Raw genomic sequence first — 25,731 nt, forward strand, 5'->3', positions numbered from 1 at the left:
GGGCTCGAATGAGTTGTCAATCCCTGGTATAAAGTAATGTACAATGTACCTATGTTGACTCAAAGGGTCACGGGTCCGCTAGTATAAAAACAAAACTTATCAATGTGTAAACCTTTGAACTCACATTGTTTTTATGCTTAAATGAGAAATTAGAGATCGAGTGATGGGGAAAATAGAGAAACAAATTTATGTAGAGTCCCATCCGCTAACACTTGAGACAAATCCCCAATATCCCAATAGTCGGTTTAGCAGTAGCTTTACTAAGTTCCTAAAGCAATTGTCAGCGTTGGTTATTGTTGCTACAGTTTGGTTTGTTTTTATTGATTCTGTGTTGGACAATTTACAGATAATAGCTTTCGATTGGTCACTGAAGTAGTTTTTGGGTAAAATATCTGGCTGTTGACTGAAAAACAAAATAGAAATAAGTTTGAGTAAATTTTATTTTTTTAAATTGAATTTTAGAGAAATTGATATTTGGAGAGGGGGAGAGGTATGTTTGGTTTTTATATAAATAGCAATTGTAAACATTTATGAAAAGCAGTTTCTTTTTTTATTTTAGCTAAGAAAGACAATCTATAATGTGAATGTGATGTCTCTTTCTCTTCCCCTCTTTCTTTTTACCACCTCCTTCTCTCCCCCTGTATCTGGCTCTTTCTTTGTCCCCTCTTTCTCTCTTTTACTCCTCCTTCTCTCTTTTACTCCTCTTTCTGTCTTTTCGTTTCCCCACCTCCTTCTCTTTTCGTTTCCCCACCTCCTCTTTTCGTTTCCCCACCTCCTCTTTTCGTTTCCCCACCTCCTCTTTTCGTTTCCCCACCTCCTTCTTCTCTTTTCGTTTCCCCACCTCCTTCTTCTCTTTTTGTTTCCCCACCTCCTTCTTCTCTTTTTGTTTCCCCACCTCCTTCTTCTCTTTTCGTTTCCCCACCTCCTTCTTCTCTTTTCGTTTCCCCACCTCCTTCTTCTCTTTTCGTTTCCCCACCTCCTTCTTCTCTTTTCGTTTCCCCACCTCCTTCTTCTCTTTTCGTTTCCCCACCTCCTTCTTCTCTTTTCGTTTCCCCACCTCCTTCTTCTCTTTTTGTTTCCCCACCTCCTTCTTCTCTTTTTGTTTCCCCACCTCCTTCTTCTCTTTTCGTTTCCCCACCTCCTTCTTCTCTTTTCGTTTCCCCACCTCCTTCTTCTCTTTTCGTTTCCCCACCTCCTTCTTCTCTTTTCGTTTCCCCACCTCCTTCTTCTCTTTTCGTTTCCCCACCTCCTTCTTCTCTTTTCGTTTCCCCATCTCTTTCTTTCTCCCACTCCTTTTTTCTTTCTTCCTCTTTCCCTCTTCTTTTCTCTTGTTTCTCCAGTCCTACTTCTCTTTTTCCCCTATCTTTCTCTCTTTCTGTCCAGGAATGCAAAAAGAAAGCCATATACCAAGATCCAGCAAAACTATCTTGAAAACTTTTATTTAAGAAATCTTTTTGTCTATTAGTATGGATTTAGACAAACCCATTCTACTGCAGATTACCCAACGGTCATTTCTGAATGCATATTCCATACACTGGACAAGGTAGATGAAACTAGGGCGGTTGCGCATCATACATCTAAAGTAACAATTTCTTTAAACGATTTCTGGTTTGTTTTGTATTTTTCCTTTTGAAATGCTAATGTCCATAACTTAGTTATCTGTCAAGGCTATCACTGTCACTTAGTTGATATCAGCACTTTTCATCTGCTAAGACTCTTCCCCTTAATCTGCTAAAACTTTCCCAACCTGGTCCAAGTTGTAAACTATCACAAACTGGAAACTGTCCTAAACTAACTCTGATTCCTAAATTTATTTACTCAAAATCGGAAATCCACTCTGGTCTTTTGTCTTAGTCACTGCCACATCTGATTAATAGAAATGAACTACTTGTGCTTTATCAGCCACTTTCAGTTGACAATCCGGAAACAGATCACCGACCATGAGGCATCTTTCTGTCCATCATCTTTTTACTAATCTCACTTCCTATACTTTTGTTCTGTTAATGAATCCTTTCCTCTCAGTGTTGTAGGTCTTAAGGAGGTAACATCCATAGTATTACATTTATTCGATATGATTTTTGTTCCGACTCACTAATCATTGGGTCTGTGTGTGTGTTTGTTATGAATGGCAGGTGTCGGCATATGAAGTTTGTGTGTCGCAATTATCACAGACAGAAGTAATATATCTCCATCTCCATTTACCTGGATTCAAAGTCATCCTTTTGTTGACACCTACCAATGCCTGTCTCATCCCGTTCTTGTATCTCCATGAGAGAACTCACATAAGAAATAAAAGGAAGGAGATAATTCTGCCTGATACAGAAAAGGAGTTACCTCCCCTTGATCGAGGCATTTTCATCTTCATGAGAAATTAGTTTTTGTTTTTGTTATGAATGAAGATTACACCTGCAAATGAGTGTGTGTGTGTGTGTGTGTGTGTGTGTGTGTGGCATATGAATGACAAGAAGTAGTGGAAGACATGATATTCGCAGTTGACTTGATGTCGACATTTTATTTACAAGAAGACAACTTACATCGATACAAATTAAATCTATCAGTCTTAGTCCAATAGTACTTGAGTTTGTATGTCACAACTATCATGGATAGGAGTAATATATCTCCATCTTCTCATTTACCCAGATTCAAACTACTCCTTTCTTGGTATCTGCCAGCATCCTGTCCTCGTTCCGTTTTCTGTGGAAACCCAAGAGCTCACAAAACAAATAAAAGGGAGGAAATAACTCCACCTAAAACAGAAAAAGGTGTTAACTGCCCTTGATCATCCTAACAGTATGGAAGGCGAGAGAAAATCAGAATCACTAATTATATGTTGTCAGTCAATGTGTGTTATATTTAGTTTAATTCAGATATTGTAAGAAATTTCTTTCCTACACACTCAAATTCCCTCCCTGCAGAAGCAAATGAATTCCACAAACAAAAGCCATACCTTTAAACTCAAAATTTATTCACAAATAACAGCAATGAAAGTTCTTTGGTTCTGGTATAGTTCTTTTGCAAAACGGTGGCCTGATTTGCTACCATACGCATGGAGCCTTTAGTATGAATTCCTATTGTTGGAATGTTAGTTCGTTGTTCCTTTGGAAGGATCCATGATGTTCATGGAGAACACGGCAGGAATGATGGCGCCTATAATCAGGCATAATGTGAGCCCCTTCGGACTCAAGAAGAAATAAGATAAGATCCAATATTTGGATAATAACATGCCGGACAGTAGTAGAATGTCATCCTTGATCTGAATAGGTTCAGCAAAATAAGTTGTCTCTGCTTGTAGAGATATGTCCTTCGTTCACCGACTGTTTGGTGTCCATGAAGAAATTGTCTTGGCTCTCTAGTGAGGGAACCGCTGGTTTGGGTCTCTACCATTCCGTGTTTCTACTCAGACTGAAAAAATAAACGCATGAATACAAAAAAGGCACCAAGTCAAATCACCTGACACATTCAAATTTAAACCAATCACAGACTGGCTTAGAACTGTGTGGCTGGTCTAAAAGAAAGATGGCAGTTGTATGTGGAATTTCTCACAATATACATAGTAGACAGAGGAACTGGAAGCACTTACTGAAAATTGAGATGCATCCTATATTTTAGAAATTTAAATTATTTTATTAATTATGAATAAATGCTTGCACAATTTAAGTTCATTTGAAGCATGTTATAGGGTAGTTGGAAGCCTTGAATTTTATGGGGTTCTTGGAGGCATGAATTTTATGGGGCTGTTGGTATGAATTGGTTACAACTTCCCATTTTATTATTCAAATATTTCTGATTTGCATGAAATTCAAACAAAATTATCTGAATTTCAATTTCTTCCAACCTCTTAAGCTTAACCTTAACATTGTAGACATTTTTTCTACAATCAAAATTATTCAATGTATTATATAATCAAGGCCATCCTTATAACAGGTCAGGCGATCATGCAACTGAGTTTTTTTTTTATTGTAGACAATGTGAATTTTCTTAGTTGATATAGCAGCTAAAAGCAGAAAAGGAATTCTCATGTGAGACTAGTTTGATGTTTTTATGTTTTTATATATCAAATAATAAGAACCACAATGAACTGATTGATAAATTTGACAATTATTGATGAATTCCTATAAATGAAAAGACGATTAACTTTGAATAACATAAATTTAAACAATGTTATTAGAAAACCTTGAAACGATTATGTCATGAAAATTTAACAAAATATATCAAAGTAACTAGTAAGTTTAAGAAATTAAAACATTATGAAATTTTATTTGTAATTAATGATGGCATAAAATAGTCATCAATTTTTTTTTCTTTTATAGTATACTCACAAACTTAATTTAAATGTAATTAATAACATAATACAGAATCCCAGCTGATGGATTAGAATCCCCTTTTCAGAATGAAATTTTCTTGAATCAATGAAAGTGAAATGTTACGAACTAAAGTGATGTCTGCTGATTGACCGGAAATCTTGCATTCAGTAAAATAACCCAAATCCTGCCTTGTTATGGGGATGAACCTGATTTTTATAAAAATTGGAATAACAATTCTAAACGGGTATTCTGTTATTATATTAAAATTCATTTACTCTATTGTAAATTTATTTCCTTTTCTTTTTTTTTTTTTTTTCAGATGAAACTCATAAACAGGTTTTTGCCAAATTTATGCATGCCCACAAATGTTATGACCTCATTCCGACAAGTGCCAAACTCGTGATATTTGATACCCAGTTAATGGTAAGCCATTTATTTTTCAGCCGATCTCAGTCAAAAGGTTAAAGGTCCTCAGTTCTAATATTTTACAATTGATGTAAGACATTTGACAAATAATAAACATGGAGATATGCTTCTTTTTTCTTTTTTTTTTCTTTTCTTTTTTTTTTTTTTTTTTTTTTTTGTCAGCCAGTATTGTAATCCCTTCCTTCCACTTGAAGGGCTTACTTTTTGGTTAACTTGTTTGAATTGAATTCTGCTAGTGGGATCTTCTTCAGGCTTGGTGTGTGCCTTGAAGCTATTCTACTTTCTCTTTTTTATTATGGTTAGCTCCTTATATCAAGTGGCATTATGCCTTGTCTGGAGCAAATATAAAAAATAAAATGAAACATTGTTTTAAATTATCGAACCTTAGGTTTGTTTAACTTGTCCAGAATGCAGAACTGGAGAGCCGGTATGATATGTTGCCTGATGTTGCTTACTGCAGAATCTAATAGGCACTTGCAGCATCTTACATAACAAAATCGGATGAAGAATAAGAAAATCTGAGTATTCTATAAAAAAATCGTTTAGTTTGAAATATACTGTCAATTTTGAACATTCTCATCAGCAAATGTCCTCTATTTTATTGGTAAGAAGAAAAAAATCAGAAGTTAGTGAAAAAACTTGAAGAGTTTATGGTTGATCTTATACGAGGAAACACACACATTTATTAGTGATGGAACGATTCTAATATTTTTTCCAATTCCGATACAATTACCAATTCCAATTCTTTTTAAATCTCAAAACATTTAACTACAAAGTTGTTATTTTTCCCTGATTACCGTAAAACACGTTGTGCATATATTTTCAAAAAACATAAACACACACTTGTGAAGGGTGAGTGATGTATAGTTTTTAGCTTTACTGGTTGTTTAAAATCAATAAATATTTAATATTATTGCCAGCACTGGAACATTTTGTTTTAAACAAAATCAAATAAAAAAGATAATTAAAAGAATCGTTTTTGGCATCGGAAAATATGCACAAATTTTCCCGGTTCCGATATCCCAAAAGATTTTGATTTTTCTGATTTCAATTAATCGTCCCAACACTAATATATATAGTAAATTTATCTACAGACACGTTTCATCATATTACTCATCAGCATGGCTTCATAGTCTAAAGCCTGAAGCTCTACCATGTAAATGAACCAATCCTTGCTAGTACTAAATGTTTCACCTTTTTTGTAGATGTTATTTATTTTGCCTAGGATACATACGAACGGAAAGCACTTTACCTAAATGCTAAATGTAAATAAGTTTCCCTCACCAATGTGTTGCCTCCAGATAGTGAGTGATATATATATATATATATATATATATATATATATATATATATTAAATATAATTATTCAGGGTCACATGTTTCATCATTATACGACTTATCAGCATGGCTAAAACTAGTGCGATTCAAAACCAGGACTCCAGAGCCTGATGCCTCTATCACTGAGTCAATCCCCACTAGTACTAAATGTCTTGGTAGAGTGCTTTCTGTTTAAAAATGTTGCAGGCAAAATAAATAACATCTACAAAAATGTTGATACATGGACACAAAAGATACATGGAGTACAAAAGAGTTTCTAATCTAATAGGTCACACACTGTCTAACAAGCTCCAGCTTCTGTTCCATCACTGCAGTGTTGCATTCCTTCGGGAAGCACCATGTTTTGACAAGTATGTAGGACTGACCTTCACTCTTGATCTGATATGGAATGCATACATCAAATCCATTGCGAAGATCGCCTGGAAAATAGTTGGATCACTCACTGTACCTGTATAAGAGTAAAGTATGTGCTAGGATGAAATACAGTTGCCATGTTGGGAAGAATTGCTCAAAACATTCTCTCCTGCCTCAACAGGATATAAAAGTGACTTCGGCATCTGCTGGGTGATGTCCTTTTCTCTTCTATTCAGCTACTGTCTTAAAGAAGAGACGTTGCCAACCTCTCTCTGCTCTACCATTATTTTCATGGCAGGTCCTCGACTGAGCTCTATTCTATGGTTCCTTCAGTAAGTCTTTCACAGCTACAACTATCAACAATTTTCCTTACTCTATATATCTGTACCAAAATCTAAGCAAAAATTCCATAAGCAGAGTTTTTTCCCTAAAGCTGCTCGTCCGTGGAACACAATACCATGGAGCTGCTTCTCAGCTGATTATGACATGGTCATTTTCAAGTCCAACATGAACAGGTTCTTGAAGATGAAGAACAATCCTCTAAAATAAATTATCAAATTTCCAGTACCCATTAACCCTTATCCTTGAGTAGTCTTTAGGCCTTGATGAATGACGACTATATGAAGTAAAAAAAAAAAAAATTCCATGGAATGTTTCTCAGATGAACTTGCTCTGCTTGTACCTCTTCCTCCCACGTGACTAGCAAAACAATGCCACCCCTTAACTATAAAGATCTTTAAATATCAGATTTCCTACTTAAATAACTACTTTCCTGAGACAACTTACCTTTGGAATTGCTTATCTATTTCCCTGACCATATCAACACACAGAAATTTAAATGTAATATGAACAAAAATTTTGCTGCACAACTCCATGAGCAGTTTCTTTCCAAAAAGTACCTGTCTGGAATACAATGCCACAGCTGCTTCCCAACTGACTACAAAATGGTTGTTTTCAAATTCATTGTTAGCAAATTATTGTCTTCTTAAAGAATTAAATTTCGTCCAAGTTCAACTATCATCTCTAATCTAAGTGTTTGTCTTACCATCCACCTGACAAATTTGTTAATCCTTATCCTTGAGTGGCTTTTTGGCCTTGATAAGTGGTGGCTCATTAATACAAAAGAAAATCTTGACTCAATGCCCCCTCCTTATAAATCTGGTGCCTATTACATTAGCTGCTTATGCCTGTTTGGAATAAACAAAAGTAAAAAGAAAAATAATACTTTATTTGGTAAACTTCATCATATCAACTGTTGTATTAAATTTTCTTTTTTTTTTTTTTTTTTTTTTTTTTTTTTTCTCATGCATTTAAGTTTAAATGTATTGGTAAAATTTTCTTTTTTTCACTGGATTTATTTTGAAAAAAAAATACTTATCCTGTATAAAATAAATTGTTTAAAATGGACATTTGAAAAGAAAATGCAATTAAATTATTCTTGAAGAACAAGTAATTCTAGATTTTAAAATTGATTATTTATGAAATTAAAGCAAGAAATATCCTACATATTAAGTGTGTCTTCAATTCGATAAGAGCTCCCATTACTCTCGCTTCTCTTTATTTGTCCCTCAGTCCTCATTTTTTAATGAATGATTTTTCTGACAAAGGGAGAAGAAAAAGCTGTATTTTAGGTTGGCAGTATTTTGCGCGAACAGTTGTAGCCATATCACTAATAAGGGTGCTGGAGGTAAACGTTTTATCTGGGCTGACGTTATCCGCCTGATAGTCAGGAACCCAAACCTTGGATTAATCACTAAGGAGGCTGTCCTATCAGCAGGTGCAAAGTACTGGGGTTGCTGTATTGCCATTTGGTGAATGGATTCTGGTGGGGCCTCTCAATGCCATATTAGTGGGTAATTGTTACGGCTTTACCTTATGTTCTACAAAAAAAAAAAGTTTCTTTGTTTCTTTTTCTCTCTTAGTTTCTCTTCTCTGTCCTGCTCTAAGCAAGTCTGACAATCTAGTCCACAAATTCCAAAATTCCATCATGACAAGTTTCAAGAAAAAATCCACGATTAAACCTGGATCTCCAACTTCCAACGCAGACCCCCACTACCATGTCTCCTTCTCCAACATCAAGGGTCTACGTTCTAACCTTCCAGAGGTTGAAACCCAATTACAGGAGATTAAACCTGACCTTTTATTTTTAAGCGAAACTGGCATTGGACAGGCTATTTCCCTAGATGAGTTCTTAATTAAAGGATACTATCTTTAAAAGCATATCTGAGAAAATTGACCAAGTCCTATCTGCTTATCCATCAGCTAACATTCATGTATGTGGAAACTTCAATGTTCACAACGTGGAATGGTTGACCCACTCAAACAAAACCGATAATGAGGGTAAGTTCTGTCATGATTTGTCCATTGCTTATGACATCACTCAGATTGTTCACGAACCCACCCGTGTGCCCGGCAATGACGGCCAGTATGCGAGTCTACTACACCTTTTTCTCACTGTTCTGTCTCCTCTTGGATCTTCTGACCACTCTGTTGTATCAATTATGATAAAAATGAAATGTAATAAGTCCCCAGACGTACTTCTCATCATACAGTATATCAATACACTATGGCTAACTGAGATAGCTTCCATACATTTATATCGGATCTACCTCCATGTTCCGTGTTTAAAAAGAATGTGTCCTCTATAGTATCAGACCTGACGGAATGGTTAATTGTAGGTATAGACCGTTTCATACCCTCGAAAAAGTTCCAGCAAAAACCTAACAGCCAGCCGTCGTTCTCTCCAGGATGTGCTGTTGCCATTGTGCACAGAAATCACTTTTTTCACTGCTTTCAACGTAATAGATGTATGGAAACTAAAGCCACTTTCAGGACTGCCAGCAACCATTGTAAGAAAGTAATAAAGAACGCAAGAGAGTTGTATGCTCAGTCCGTCAAGTCCAAAGTAGCTGAGCAGCGGCTTGGTTCCCAAACAAGAATCCTGAACAGAAGCGTGTGCTCTATCCCAACTATCATCAATGGACCTGAGGTAATCTCATCAGCATCAGACAAAGCCAAACTCTTTGCCAAGAACTTTGCAGCTAATTCTACCCTTTGCAACCAAGACCACCAACCCCCAATATTTCCTCCTTTATCAGAAAACACACTATATGACATACAAATATCTGTACGTGATGTTGCCAAGCTAATCAAAAACCTTGATTCCAGTAAAGCAACTGGCTCTGACGGTATTCCAATTATAGTACTTCAAAAACTTCAACCAGAACTAGCGCCCATACTTACAAAACTATTTAAACGTTGTCTTAAGGAGAATTGCTTCCCATCACTCTGGAAAATCTCATCAGTATGCCCTGTATTTAAGAATTCAGGTGATCGCTCATCCTCTCTCAGTACAGGCCAATAAGTCTCTTGTGCATCATGAGTAAGTTGCTGGAATCTGTTAAATAGAGAAGTAATCAACCATCGCAGCAAAAATAACCTTCTTAGTGACACACAATATGATTTCCGTTCTGCTAGATCTACAGCAGATGTGCTTACGGTTATATTTCATAGGATTAGCGAATCTCTTGACGGAGGCAACATTTCTAGGGATATTTCTCTTGACATATCTAAGGCCTTTGATAGGGTATGGCATAAAGGTTTACTTCATAAGATCTCTAGCTATGGTATAGCTGGAAATGTCTTTTAAATCATTTCTTTCTGACAGGTTCATAAGAGTAGTAGTTGATGGGCAAAAATCAGAAGCTCACAGTATTAATGCTGGAGTCCCTCAGGGGTCCATCCTGGGCCCAACTCTTTTCCTGATCTACATTAATGATCTTCCAAATCACATCCTTACATCATTTGTAGACATTTATGCTGATGACACTACCATCTATCGTAGCACATCTAAGTCAGTAAATGACCAAGTTCTCTCCGATTCTCTCTCCTCTGATCTTGAGCACATGGTACAATGGGGAAAGGAGTGGTTGGTTACTTTTAATGCATCTAAAACCAAGCTTCTCTCTTTACATCATCAACGTTCTGATCCCCATCTGGCATCAGTTGAAATAAATGGCTCTTGTCTTGAGGAGGCCTCAAGTTTTGACATGCTTCTGGGCTTGACCTTTACTCCTGATCTTAAATGGAACACGTACATCAAATCTGTTGCCAAGGCCGCTGGAAAAATGATGGGATCCTTCTATCAATCCGGTGGATATCTCACTGCTGATGCAATTCTCTATCTGTATAAGAGCCAAGTACGTCCAAAGATGGAATACTGTTGCCACATCTGGGCAGGAGCTGCTAGAAAGGACTTGTCCTGCCTTGATAGAGTTCAAAAAGACTTTGTAACCTCGTAGGAGATGTCCTTTTCTCTTCGCTGCAACCTCTATCTCACAGAAGAGATGTTGCGAGGTTGTCTCTGCTGTATTGTTATTTTCATGGAAAGTGTTCGATTGAGCTTCAATCTATGGTCCCCCTCCCTCGCCAAACTTTCACAAGAAACACTCGTCTAACTGAAAACACTATCAATAATTCCTCCCACTCTTTATCTGTGCCTAAAGCTAAATGTAGATTCCATGAACAAAGCTTCTTTCTTAGAACTGCACGCCTGTGGAATTGTCTTCCGTTTTCCTGCTTTCCAGCTGACTACAATATGGTTGTCTTCAAGTCTAATGTAAACAAGTTCTTGATGAGTCGTCCCACTTGTTAACGAATTTACCGAATTTCCATTACTAACCATTACTATATTGTCCAATTACTACTGTACACTCTTTAACCCTTATCCTCGAGTGGCCTCTTGGCCTTGATAAGTGGTGATGCCTATGTAAAAAAGAAAAAAAATAGCTTCTCTAGCTTAACAAGGCAAAATTCTACCCTATGATGAAGACATTTTTTTTTTTTTTTTTTATTTATTTATTTATTTATTTTTTCATGATGTTATCTTTGCAAAATTATTTTCATGTATATTTTGAAGCACAGAGTTAAAAAAATTACTTTTGGATCCATATCATATCAATGTGTGACATTTATTTAATTTTTTTTTTTTTTTTTTCCAGGTGAAGAAGGCCTTTTTTGCTTTAGTTTACAATGGTGTTCGTGCGGCACCTTTATGGAATAGCGAGAAACAAGACTATGTTGGTAAGTTGCTTTTTCTTTGTTTATTCTTTGTTTTGTCTTTTGAAACCGGATAACTAGTTGATGCGAAAGAAGTGTAAGTTCACAGAGAAAGGTCAACAAAAACATGGAAGTGATAAGAATGGACTTGAAAGAAATCCTTTCAAGTCCATCTTTAAAAACCTGGCCAGAGATAGGTTACTTTAAAAGCCCATTTCTGAAAGTTGTCCCATGCATGCAAGCATGTACAAAGGACATTAAAATGAATATGATGATGGTGATTTGTTTATTTTATTAATTTTAATTTTTGGTCTCCCTGGGCCTAGTAATTCACTCCCTTTTGTTTGCACTTTTCTCAATGATCACGTCTTCGATATTTTTTTTTTTTTTAATTTTGCATGAACAGTAATTATGGTGAAAGTAATTTTTTTGCCAGAACTAATTTCCTGGGATAAATCTGGTTGCCAATCTTCTCTTCCCCCCCCCCACTCCCTACTCCTGGGTCCATTATTAGGGGTAAAATAGCCTCAAAATCGTTTGTACTTCTCTGAATAACTACATTTAAGGATTTTTTGGAAATTTTGCACAAAAATTAGTTACGGTGAAAGTAAATTTTTCACTCCTGAGAGGGGACCTTGCATGCTTGGCTTGTTTATTTTTATTTATTTATTAATACATACATACACCGTAATGAAAAAAAAACCCTTATTTATTTTCTTATATTTTTTTACATTCAAATGCATAAGACATAAAGAAAAACAAAAAGAAAGACAAAAATGGCTTAACAAAAAAAAAAATGCTACAAAATAGTAGTAGTGCCAACTGTTTAAGAATGAAAAAAAATGAACAATATAAAATAATTTGGGTCTTCCATCAGCTAGAATCAAAACCAAAACATTTACTGCTCCAACTAATCTTTATCATTTGGGCTATCGACAGATGAATAAGAAAATAGTAATAATTAAATAACTTTAACCAGTAACTGTATATTTGTGCATGCGCAGAAATAATAGGTTTAGTTAATTTTTTTTTTCAATTTTGATCCCTTAGCAGCTATTTTTACTGGCTAACAAACAAATTGAATTTGTTCCACATGTCCAAATCTCCTATATATCAGGTTCAAGTTTGTAGACCAATAATTAAGAGAGGAGTTTGGTAGAGACTGTTCCACACACACAAACAAGGTCACACATGCACACATGTATAAATACATGTATGTGTACTAACATTTTTCATCCTAAATGCTGTGCAGTTATGCACAATGTAGAAACTATGCATAAATAGAACGGAGTGTAATAGTTAAATGAAGCCAATCATCTAATGAGAAACCATAAAAAATAATTTATTCATGAAAGTTCATTTTTCAAAGGACTATATAAATTAGTAAACCTTTATTTAATTGCTTGCATATCCATTATTGAGCATATTAAGAAATTGGTTTTAACAATTTTTAAATAGAAAATGTTGGCTTTTAATATCAATCTAAGTGCAGCGTAAAGCTCAACTTTATATCAATATAGATTTTTCATATATTTTCATTCAACAATGCTTTCTAATGTAGAAATAATGAATCTGTTAAACTATACAACACGTGGCCAGCATTTTCTACACACAACTCAATACATTTAATGACTGATTCTGTTTGATATCAGTAGACATTGGATATCTTTCTCATAATATCTCAACGATGAAGAAAATGAAAGGAAAATTGTTTATAAGGTATTGGGGAAGGTCTGATATGGCAGAAATTTCTGACTTACCTTGTTTTCATTAATTAAAAAAAAATTGTATTCAATTGGTTTCTAAATGATTCCTAAATCTTTTTTTTTTTTTCTATTTTAAAGGAATGCTTACCATAACAGATTTTATTAGCATCCTGCAAAAGTATTACAAATCTCCTTTGGTAAGTTTTTGAAATCTTATTCCTTTGATGTTATCTGCAAAACAAAGATTAATAGTTTTATCTGCTTTATACATATGTGTTATTACTAGGGCTGGGACAACAGCATATTCTTATCATTGCTTTGACTCTTGAGTATATATCCATTAATATCTTATGTTTTTATATAGACTGATGTGGTTCTCTGTTGAGTGACTGTCTTACTGTTTTGGATATATACTAAAGAGTCAAAAGAATGAAAAGAATATGCTGTTGTCACAGCTCTAGTTATTACTTTCACACTCTCTGAGATTGATCTTTAAGACTTTTACATATTTCAAAATTAATTGCTCCAAAATCAAATAATATCTAATCAATAGAATTTTGTCATCACTAAAAGTGATATTCATTTTATTTATTCAAAGAATATTCAACTGATAATTATTCCTTCATCGGGTAGATATTGTACTCCCTACACCATTCAAATAGCTCGATGTTGAACTCTTTCCATTCAGCATCATAAGGTGTTAATTAAGTTTAAGTGGACTAATCCTTGAAAAGGCATGGCACGCCTTCTTACACCTCACTGTCATAAACTAATGGAAAGGAATCCTTCAGGTTGCTTTCAACTATGGTTGGCTACTTTTTTAAAAATGGTGAGAAAATAGTTAGCATCATAATTTGTGAATAACATTGATGACACGCGCTTGCATCTGTCATTTAGTGTACTTATTGATTGAATGTTTTGTTCAATAAAACCTGCTCTTGTTTTTTTTCTATGCCTTTTAGACAAGGTTGCAGAGTTAGAAAGCATAAAGTCTGACTTTTAACATTTAAAAAATTCCAATTTTGCCTCCTAGTTTGTTTGTTTTATTTTTTTTGTTATACCTAACTTGAAATTATTGTTTTTTTTTTCTCTTTCAAATCAACAGGTACATATGGATGAACTTGAAGAACACAAAATTGATACGTGGAGAGGTAATCTCTTTGTATATTATTTTAAAATCATTTTTGATCACAAAGTTTTAAATTTATGATATTAGTGTTGGTGTACTTCCCTTTTGTAGTCTAAACAAAGGAAGAGTTATCTTCATTTAAAAAAATTATAAAAACTTTTTGAAAGATTTTTTAAAGTTTTGTTGATTGGCAGGGGGGGGGATATGTTTGTATTTTTTTTTTTTTTTTGTTAATTTTAATCGGATAAAAGCAATTATTAGGGTTTATTCAGAAAGTTATGTGATCATGTACAGCAGCAAAATTCATAATTTGTCAATGAAACTCTGGGATATCCATTAAATCTGTTGATAACACTTGCATTTGTAGTATAAATTCTTCAATATGTTTTGTAAATTCAATTTTGATTTGCCATTTTGTGTTTTTCAATGTTTTCTAACTTTTTCCTATGTTTCCATCCATTTGTAGAAGTATTAAAGGATAAACAGAAACCATTCGTCCATATAGAACCTGATGCCAGCCTTTTCGAGGCCATCAAAACATTAATGATGAATCATGTCCATAGACTTCCTGTGGTTGACAAAACCACTGGCAATGCTATCTATATCTTAACCCACAAACGCATTCTTAGATTTATGTATCTCTATGTGAGTATGAAATCTTTTTTCACTTTTATTGCAAATTGTTTGCTTAAACATATTTTACAACTTATCTAGAATTATTTGGACTAGTCGGACCTGTGGAAATTCCACGGCGGCAACTTTCATATGTAATATATTGCTGCTGGGCATTCTCTGGACGTTCAGTGTGAATGGAGACCCTGCAATATTATTGTAGCCCTTTTTTTAAAACTGTAAAAGTATTTATCTCAGTAATCTGGTTAATGTAGTGTCAGAATATATCTGGTTATTACGGTTTATTTCCAATATCCTTATAGGAGTCTGTAACATATTTTGATTGTATGGACGGCCAGCATAAGTAGAAATCACACAATATCATTATACTATCTTTAGACAGTACAGATACTACCCTTGGATCCTAGCCAGAAAACTAAGAAGGTATATTTTAGTTCCATGTACAACCCAAAAGCGACATCATTTTTATTTATGTATTTATTTATTTTTTACATTGCGTCTTTGGTGATCAGGAGATCCTATTTATTAAAAAGAAGGAAAGAAGGTGATAACATACTACAAATATCATCATATTTATAATCTTTTGGCTTTAAAATGAAAATTGGTATCATTCTGCGATTTCTATCTCATGTTGATTTATATTTTGTTTGCATTTGTATGGCACAAGGCCACTTGCTCAGAGCTTTCTCTGCATTATGTATCAATTTCCGGCGGGTTGTAGTATTGTAAATGAGAAGTTAAGGAGTATTGTCTGCAGGAGTCTTTATGATGCCATTCTCAGTTGGGAGTCTGTAAATACTCAATGGAACCATGGCAACGTATGTTATCTGTTGAGAAAATGAGAAACCATATGCACAGTCATGGAGATTGGCCATATGTTTTGGCGTAATAGTTGAAAGCAATGCAGGTAGCGTGCAGTCTGAAGAGACACCCAAGCGTGCACACATCTGGTGTGCCAGGTGCAAATCTAAAAAACTTGGTGGCCAAAAAGAGTGAAACACTTAGAATTATTATCCAAGTTAAATGTTGCATTGTGATACTGGTCAGGAATGATGAATAAATCTATACGAGGAATTGGTGGATATGTGATGGGAAAATATTTTGATATCACTTTTACAATTAATTTTTACTTAGAACCTTTATCCAGTCATGGCTGACAGAACAAGAGCATGCTACTCCCATGAAGTAAATAAGGGGTTCCATTTGAAATCATGTCCAAATTCCCAAATTTGACAGAAACATTCCTGAGTTCGACAAGATAAACCTGAAGAAGGCCGGAGGTTACATCAACCAAAACGTTGTAAAAATTACACTCAAGATAAGAACAGTAGTCTGATAAATCCAAATAATATGAATAACCAATCCTCATAATATAAAATTTCGGTAATGTAAAAAGGTTTACGGCTCTCAAAATTCGTACTAGAACTGTCTGTAAGAACCCATGATGCAGTGGTTAGAGTACTTGGAAAGAACAATTGTAAAAGTAATATTTTTTTTCCTGAAGGTTCGATTCTCAGTGTGAGTGACCGAAAGATACAATTGTGAATTACTGAGAAACTCTATCCAGATGGAACAAGAGCATGCTACCCCCGTGAAATAAATAAAAAGTTCCATTCAAAATTGCTGAATTTGGCAGAAACATTCCCAAGTTCGGAGGTTACATTGACCTAAATATTGTGAAAATGACACCCAAGATAAGAACAGTAGTCCGAAGATTCCAAATAATAAAAAAAGGGGAGACCTCCCAGGAAATTAGTTAGCCTCTTTCAAAACAGTAATCAATTTTTAAAAGAAAAGTACATGCTGAAAAAGCAAGCGACTTGAGATTCCATAGAATTTGTGTCCACTCCAGATAATGGCCTCCCTGTTCAGTCAGTTTTGAAATCCTAGGAGTCTGAGTCAGATCTTATGCTTTCTGACCCTGCAACCCTGGTTTGAAATAGAATTTTCATCATTCAGCATGCAAATTGAATGGACACAATTTAAGGTGTGAGCATGCATTATGATGCATATTCAGCAATGTATGCATATTACAAATGAGAGACATATGATGGGGAAAATATCTGGTTCTAAATTTGATGCCGTTTGGAAAAAATGTAATTAGCTCTTTAAAACAAGGTTCTGTGCTAAGAAAGTAAGCCACTTAAGATCGCATGAAAGTTATGACCACTAAAAATGACTGGTCAGCTTCTTTTTTGTTGTGTGTGTGTGTCCAGCGATAGATGATTATTCACTGAATGATAGTGATATGTATATACATTTTGAGTAGAACAGAAAGGAGATTTGGCATTTGAGCCCAGCTTGTAAATGAGCTATAGGCTCTATTCATCAGAAAAATTTTATTCTGTCAGTCTCAGAGGAGGATCGGGATTTAAACTGATATTGTTTTGTGGATTCAGTTCTGATTACAAGTAAAGTAATGAAATATTTTAACTTCTCAAAATCAAACATTGTTGTTTGTTTGATATTTGAATCATGATTTTGTTACAGCACTGAGATGAAATAATCAACACTACAGCCAGTGTCTAAAATTGAGTAATCCTAATCTTGAGAAAGCAAGCAACTTGAGATCATACAGAAGTTATGACTACTTAAGCTGATAGATCACCTTGTTGGTCATTTTTTATGTTTGGTGATTAAACAGCTGATCATTCTCAAGTGTGCCATTTTGATGTCTGTATTTTTAACAAAACAAAAAAGATTTGGCATTCAAGTCTCAAATCAAATAATCCTAATTCAAACAACAATGACCAAACGTTCATGATGGGTACATTGAATGCACAATCGATATGTTCATATTAACAATTTTCTCACTATTTTTGCACAGCTAAGATGTTTTAGCACTTCTCCAAAAGTCCCCTGCTATGAAGAAAACAAAACTAAAGAAAAATCTGTATGGCGTATGTACCTATGATGGAAAAAATATCATACACCAAAAATCATGTGAATTGAAAAAAAAAAAAAAAATTTTAAGCAAATTCGATTTTTTTCCCTCTTTCCATGTTGAAAATAGCTTTCTAAAATCAATTGGGAGTTATCTCCCTTGTTTCTTCAGTTTTGTTTCAAGATGGCATCATATACTACACTTTGAAGAGAAGGAGAATATCTAGATTCGTTTGTCTGTGTTTGAACTAAAATAAAATCATAGTGCTTATTTATGATGTCTGATCCGTCTGACTCCAGAAACTGTTTTTGGTTCATGTGTTCATTTTGATTAATGAAATCTTTTCAGCATCCATTTGTCTAAATTGTGACTTGTATGTTGATATTCAGTTTTAAAGATCAATCACATATTGTTTTATTTTTTCTTTTGCATTTGCACCAGTCTGATGCGAGATTTATGATATGATTCTAAATATCAACCATAACTATTAAATGTATAATTTTACTTTCTTTGTCTTTCAGATTAATGACCTCCCTAAACCAGACATTATGAACCAAACATTGGATGAACTTAACATTGGAACATACGACAATATCATTACTGTAAGTTTAAAAATCCCTTACTCATGGGCCACCATTTTTTAGGCTTGGAAACCAGTTTTCATAAAAATTCAAATACCTCTGATTTTTGTAAAATTTGAACAATTTTCTCAAATTTCAGTTTCTTTGAGATATTTTATAGTGTTTTTAAATGATATAATATGTACACAGCGTCTGATGTTGAAAAGTCAAATATTTCAGATTTGTATTGAATTTGATCCATCATTATTAAACATTAATTAAGCAAGATTCCCTGAATTTCAAGTTAAGATCCCTTAAGCTTGAGCCTTAAATTTTAGACATTTTCTAGAATCCAAAAAAATCAAATCGGTAAAATTTAAAATAAGGATTGTAGGCATAAAATTTATTAGTGTCATTATAACTTGATTCTTCTAGTAATATATATGATGTGTGTGTGTGAAGGTGCATGTGTGCACTGACCTGCCATGATTGTCTTGCACACATGTTGTCTTTGGCTAAGGTAGTCTATGCAATGAAGTGTTCTTGATCCAAAACAAAACAAAAAAAACGCAGAAGTCCAATTTATAAACAATAACAAGGTTGAATGGCAGACTTGCAGGAATGAGATACTTCCTTTTCTATCTCGATCATTTGAAAAAACAACACCAGTCCAACTTGAGACAACAGACCTTCTGTTCTTGAGCCAACTGCCTGACAGCTCTCTGGAAAATCAGCTGTCTACCCACTAAACTTTCAACTACCCTCTTTCTCTTTTGGGGAAACGGGGGGGGGGTGCTATAACTTCCTTTCCTTCTATTCTCCTGGGATCTGATTCTGGCCCATTTATTTATGGCCACTGTTTATTTGAAGAATGTCTCCATTTCTAGGGCTTACCTGCAGATAACACTGGATATTATTTTTCCCATCAAATGAGGCACTTATTTTTCAAACAAAATGAATACCTTTTTTTGGATGGTCTTGCTTTCAGTTCTCTGCAGCCCCCTCTTCCTCTGGTCAAGCATATATCATTGCAACGCCCCCATTCATATGCACTTGCAAAAAAAATTGCTGCATTACACATTTTTGCATGACAATAAACGGGAATGGTGCATAAAAGGAGACAAGAACATTTAAACTCACCGGAAGTTGGCACATGCGTATCTCAATTTAGGTATGGAAGCACAGAATCGATACAATTTTCAATTATATTTTATGTTTATTTTTTTTTTCACCCCCTTATAATAAAAATATATAAAAATACGTAAACTTTTTTATCAATTATGTTTTTTATTCTTTAATCACATAAAGGATATGCGATTAAAAAAAATAAAAAAACAATTGATAAAAAGTTTATGTATTTTTATATATTTTTATAAATTTTTTGTTAATATATTTTTTTTTATGGTCCGTTTTGTTTACATTTGAGCAAGCAAATATAGATGTATATATTGTGGATCTTTTTCATACATGCAACTCTTCAGAAGTCCAACAATTGTGCCCAGAAATGCCAGAAAAGAAGACACATGCAACCAGATATTCATGCAACCAGATATTCGGATTTAAAAAAATCATCATTAATTTATTTTGAAAAAAAAAATCCTGCATTGTCTAATTTGGTTTCTTAACGGATTTTCAAATTTCTCATATCAATGTTTTTACTACAGTAGAATTGATCAGTACATATATTAGAGTTGGGGCTATTAATCGGACTCGAGAATTGGAAAATTGGAACATTTGGTCGTATCAGAATTGGAAAAATTTGTGCATATTTTCCGATGCCAAAACGATTCTTGTACTTTTTTTTTTTTTTTTTTTTTTTTTTTTTTTTAATTTGAATCAAGTGTATTGTTTTCTGTTTAGGAAAATATCTCCATGTTTAGCATGTGTTTTTACTATAATGGGGGAAAATATAAGATCATAGTTAAATATTTAGAGATTTATAAAGAATCAGAATCTGTAATTGTATCGGAATTGGAAAAATATTGGAATCGTCCCATCACTAATATATATATATATATATATATATATAAGCAAACAGTTAATAAAACATGTTAAAAAAACACTTTGAAATGAGTTAAAAACATATTTAATCTGAAAAGGAAACACTAGATAAGTGGATAGTTCTTAATCCGCGGAGTTTCGAAGAAATACTTTCCTTCTCATCAGAGGGTAGGAATTAGCAAAATGTGGGATCGGATTTTGCATGCAAAAGTATTTGATGAAACAACAAGTAAGTCAAAGATCTTACTTGAAAACAAAAAAAGTGAAGCAGAGGGAATATGGTGAAGAAAAAGATGATTACACATGAATGGATAGTCTGGTGGAAGATAAATAATCCAGTGATGGTAAAATCCAAATGTATAACTTCAAAAAAGTTAAAAGAATTTCCATTTGCACAAGTGAAATCCCGTAATTGGAAGAAGATGGTCCATAATAATCCAAAGGCAGAAATCCATGGAATAATTCACAAAAAAGTGTGTACAAGGAAAAAAGGAAAAGATTCCAATAATGTTAATAAAAGAAAAATAAGATATGCTTTTCACTCTACTTCTGAGACATAAATATGAAAAAAAAAAAAAATATATATATATATATATAGTCATCCACATACTGTTTCGCTGTATCATAGCTCATAAGTGTGGCTAGACAAGCAACTACCTCAAGCTAGGATGGAAACCCGACCACCCGTACAACAGTCAAGGCTCCTAACTATTACGCTATATGGCTGCTGCTGTGCAAGTAATGAATTAATGATGTTTTGACATTGTCTGAAATACCTAAGCTCGATTTGTTTACACAAAGAGAATCGCTTAATATGCTAATGGTAATTTGTGTATCACTTCCCAATATGCTCAACTCAAGATGAGGAGCATATATATATATATATATATTGTCCTTCCTTCTCTCTCACAAGTTAATGTTGATCTGCTTTCTCTCCTATATCACCATGATTTCACTCTCTAAATTATCAATACATTTGTAAAGTTTTTTGTTTTTTTTAAATTTATTTTAATTATTTGTATTTCCTTTTTTGCTTTTCGATTTCAGGCAACTCAAGATACCCCAATCATTAAGGCATTGAATTTATTTGTAGAGCATCGGATTTCAGCTCTTCCTGTTCTTGACAAACAAGGCAAAGTTGTTGACATTTATGCCAAATTTGATGTTATTGTAAGTATATCTCTCTTTACAGTGATTTTGAGGAGTTCAAGTCAGTTTTATTTAGTGCTAGAATATCTGCAAAATTTACTAGGAGAAATGATTCTGCATTGTCGAGGTTAGGCCTAGGATTTTAGATATTTGTGAAGAGGAGACAATTTTGTTGTTTGGCGGGGAGAGGGCGTCTTGCTTGATAATATTTATTGTCATTGTCAAAATGAGTGTTTGTTGAATGCCAGAAGACAAAGTTCACACAAGTAAAACATTTTAGTCGAGTCTTTATCAATGAGGTTGTGGCCTCGAGGAAAATCCACCAGATATAAGTGCATAACCCCCATTCCATGCACAATATGGCACTAGTTATACCAATATTTACAACTATTGATAAAACAGACATCCTTTGCACTACTTCAAAGTTAGGGCTCCTGTACTACCAGTCAAAAACAGCAGCCAAACAATCTGTCAAATCTGCATCCTCAATTTGTAAAAAAAGAGTGGAAACTAAGTAACAAGAAAGTGTTTTAAAGTTGTTCAGATAAGGAAAAAGAGATGATTGGATGGCATTTATTACCCTAGTCAGATAATAAGACCAAGTACAGAGTGTCTTTGAGGCTCTTCTACACCTAGACAAGATCTACAAGTCTATCACACAAACGGGAGTAATCCTGTGCCTGGATACTATTCCAGGTATTTCTCTGTGTGTGTGTGTCCCCTCTCCCACTGGATAAGTAAGAAACTTTAAATTGCTACTTAGAATAAGTAGTCATGTCTCTTGAATGGGATTAAACATATTAGCTTGAAAAAGTGTAATAGGATTCTGCAGAAAAGAAGAGAAAAGATTATTAAAATGGTTGACTTGTCCTGACTACATGCATACATAGAATTGTATTTATGGGGGAATGGATAATAAAGTAAAAGAAATGTGGGGATGAGGTATGTTTTTTTTTATTCCCAAAGACCTGATATCAAATTCAAAACACATCATTTAAAATTGTTGATAATAATAATAATAAAGTTTTGAATTTAAGGTTATTTCAAGCCACTGAAAACAAAAATGGCTACATTAAAATCTTAAATGTAATGTGCACAAGTTGCACAACTCCCTGCTTAAGATGCCTCTGCAGATATAGTCCTTAATTCACAGTAGCACCTTGCATCTCGGTGACAATGTGTTTTGTTTTGGAATAAATGACAAAAACTAAAATGAACATAACAAATTTACTTCGAAATTCAATTTTTTTTTAGTCCAATTTTAGTATAATTTAATTAATCTATAAATTATTTTATTTTAGTTGTGCCATGAAATTTTGCTTTTAAAAAGAGATATATTCTTTTATAATTATATAAAAAAATTTTTAAAAACTTAGGATATATTTATGAAAAAAATTTAAACATCCTAAAAAATCTGTTTCAGTTTGCTTGTTAAAATGAACTTTTATTTGTGGATGCTTCCAAATCAGGTTGTCTGAACAAACACCATTAATAAATATTTCAAGATATAAAAAAAAAAAATCTAATGTATAAAACCTTTTTCCAAATTTACTGGATTTGGCATTAAATAACCTGAAGACGGATGACGTGCTCTAAAACAAAACATGAATAAATATTTGAAAATATAAAGAACTTGAAGCAAAAAAATCTTTTTTCAAAATTTGTAGATCTGGCATTAAATAACCTGAAAAGAGTTGATGCATCACCAAAAAAAAACCCAACTTTTTGTAAAGACTAGCATTGACAGGGGAATATTTTTCTGTTGGACTTGAATACATTAATATTGGCATCTCTTGAATATGTTCACAAACTGACCAAAGTTTGGATGAAAGTATAAAAAAATCCCTTGATACTGAAAAGGTATGCACAAGCTTTGGATCTTTTTTGCTTCCTCTGGCTTTAATATTTTTAACATTTATTGTCTGCCATATTTATGAATGGCGCTTATTATACAGAAGCATGATTCAAATTAGTGACATAATCATATTTAAGGAGAAAAGAAAGGGGACCCTCAGTTTCGTGGTACTCAAGCTTCCCTTATTTTGTTCTTTTAATCTTCACATTCCATGAGCGATATTTCTGACAAAGGGAGAGAAATGTTGTTTCCTTGAGTGAGAATCTATCCATGAAACACTTAACATTAGCAAGTTTTTAATCTTTAAGTTTTTTTTTGGGGGGGGGGGGGTAAGCTTCTTACATCAAGTGGCTTTATAACTTGTCAAGAACGATTTCTACATAAAAACAAATATATATAAGATCGTTCAATGTTTCCTCTTTATATTTGACCAATTAGTTAATTGAATTTTTATCTGTTTTTTTTTTATTTTAGAATCTTGCTGCTGAAAAGTCATACAATAATTTGGATGTGACGATATCACAGGCGTTAAATCACAGAACTGCCGTAAGTAGTTTTCATCGTTCAATTAATACACTTTCATTTTTTTTTTTTTTATCAAAATTTAAACTTATTGAAAAAAAATAACATTCAGTGAAAAACTCTTCAAAATGTAAATTAAATTTCCTGTTGATACTGTGTACCAGAGTCTGTTCGCTAGAATCCTCTATCACTTAAATAAGAGGTAACCAACCAGTAGCGAAATTCAAAAATTGAAATTTTGAATTTCAAGTGAAAATAATGGTATCTAATTAACTGTCATGTCGCAGTAATGAAAATATCCCAAAATTACAAAAAACAATAAGGTAGAAAATTAATTATTAATGAAAATAGTTTTTGAAGACCATTAGCAAAAATTAAGTTTTACTAAATTGGTTGAAGATTTTCAGTTTTCAGAAAATATTTACCTCCCTTTTGTTACAATTAGAACTCTTCGCTAATTATTTTTGAAAATTATTTTCATTAATAATTAATTTTTTACCTTATCGCTTTTCGTAATTTTTGGATATTTATGTTCATTGCTGTGACATAACTATTCATTAGATACCATTGGTTTCACTTGAAATTCAATATTTCATTTTTTTTTTTTAATTTTGCAACAATAACAAAAAAGAACCAATCATCCTAAGATCATAAGCTATATAATGCATCCAGTGCCATCTTCGATGTCTGCAGGTTGATCGTAGCTTCTTACAACAATGCAGTAACTTAAACTGAAAAAGTAACCTTCCAACACTTCATCAGAAATCATTTCCGGTACTGCTTCGGAGTTTCCTCACAGTTTCTCTGCAAAGCTAGTGTGGAGAAGACATTGTAGTTGCTGCACGTGATGTTTGCTATCGATAATTGTTTTTAGTTCCTTCACCAGATATCTGTTCATAGAAATAAAATAATGTATATTTGTATTTTATTTATCTTTTAAAATTTTATTTTATATAGGGATTTGAAGGAGTTGTAAAGTGCCGTGGAACAGAAACCCTTGGCACCATCATGGAAAGGATTGTGATGGCTGAAGTAAGTTGTTTTTCTTTTTCTTTTTTTTTTTTTTCAAAAAGTAAAAGTATTTAATTATAACTCTGGGTTGGGAGATATTTCTCAACTAACTTGCAAAACCATGCCTTGTATAATGAAAATTTGTCACTATATCCATTTTTGATACTATTTTTAACTAAAAAAATCAAATTTCATGATGAGTAAGCGGCTTCAGCCTCCGTTTTGAAAATAATCTCAAGAAACAAGGGAGATAACTCAACAATAATTCAAACTTGCAAGATTTTTGTAATGTCTATTAATTCCAATTTCTTACTTAAAAATGATTTTCTGTATAAAAATAAAAGTACTTGATCAGTTTGCATGAATTTTGGAATGTGATGTTTTCGTTTCCTCACAGATTTTTCTTTTTGCTTTTAAATATAGAGGGAATTTGGGACAAGAACCAACTAAATATATCCTACACTATGAAACTTATGTCTAGCATCTGTGTTCCAAAAATCGTAATGATTAGTTAATTAGTTTAGGAGTGAATCCTATACATAGAAAAATATGCAAACATTTCCATAAATAGATTTAGATTTTGTGATGCATCAATGAGGGTTCTTTATGTTAAATTTGTAGATTTGTTAGTTTTGCACACTCAAGCATTACTTAATAAAATCTACTACATATTATGTGACTTCTCTACTTTTGTCTTTCTTTCTCATTAAATCTTTCTTAGAGTTCCTACATTTGATCTATTTTTTTTTTTTCTGTTTCTCATAAAGTTGGTTTGATTTATCGCCCAAAACATTTGAGGCT

At 33.5% G+C, this 25,731-nt stretch overlaps 1 protein-coding gene across 15 annotated transcripts in view; it reads left to right on the top strand.

Moving 5' to 3' along the window:
- Positions 1-25,731, top strand: part of LOC145263693 (5'-AMP-activated protein kinase subunit gamma-1-like) — an 812,476-nt gene that overhangs the window by 775,632 nt on the left and 11,113 nt on the right. For all 15 annotated transcript variants that reach the window (XM_080120636.1, XM_080120635.1, XM_080120622.1 and 12 more), the window contains 9 exons: positions 4,624-4,727; positions 11,423-11,504; positions 13,325-13,383; positions 14,292-14,337; positions 14,782-14,960; positions 18,354-18,434; positions 21,441-21,563; positions 23,872-23,943; positions 24,877-24,951. In XM_080120636.1, the coding sequence (XP_079976762.1) occupies positions 4,624-4,727; positions 11,423-11,504; positions 13,325-13,383; positions 14,292-14,337; positions 14,782-14,960; positions 18,354-18,434; positions 21,441-21,563; positions 23,872-23,943; positions 24,877-24,951 (821 nt within the window). The remainder of the gene's footprint in view (positions 1-4,623; positions 4,728-11,422; positions 11,505-13,324; positions 13,384-14,291; positions 14,338-14,781; positions 14,961-18,353; positions 18,435-21,440; positions 21,564-23,871; positions 23,944-24,876; positions 24,952-25,731) is intronic.

This window comes from Euprymna scolopes, chromosome 39, assembly GCF_053919585.1.
Source record: "Euprymna scolopes isolate OS-2025 chromosome 39, ASM5391958v1, whole genome shotgun sequence".
NCBI classification, from domain to species: domain Eukaryota; kingdom Metazoa; phylum Mollusca; class Cephalopoda; order Sepiida; family Sepiolidae; genus Euprymna; species Euprymna scolopes.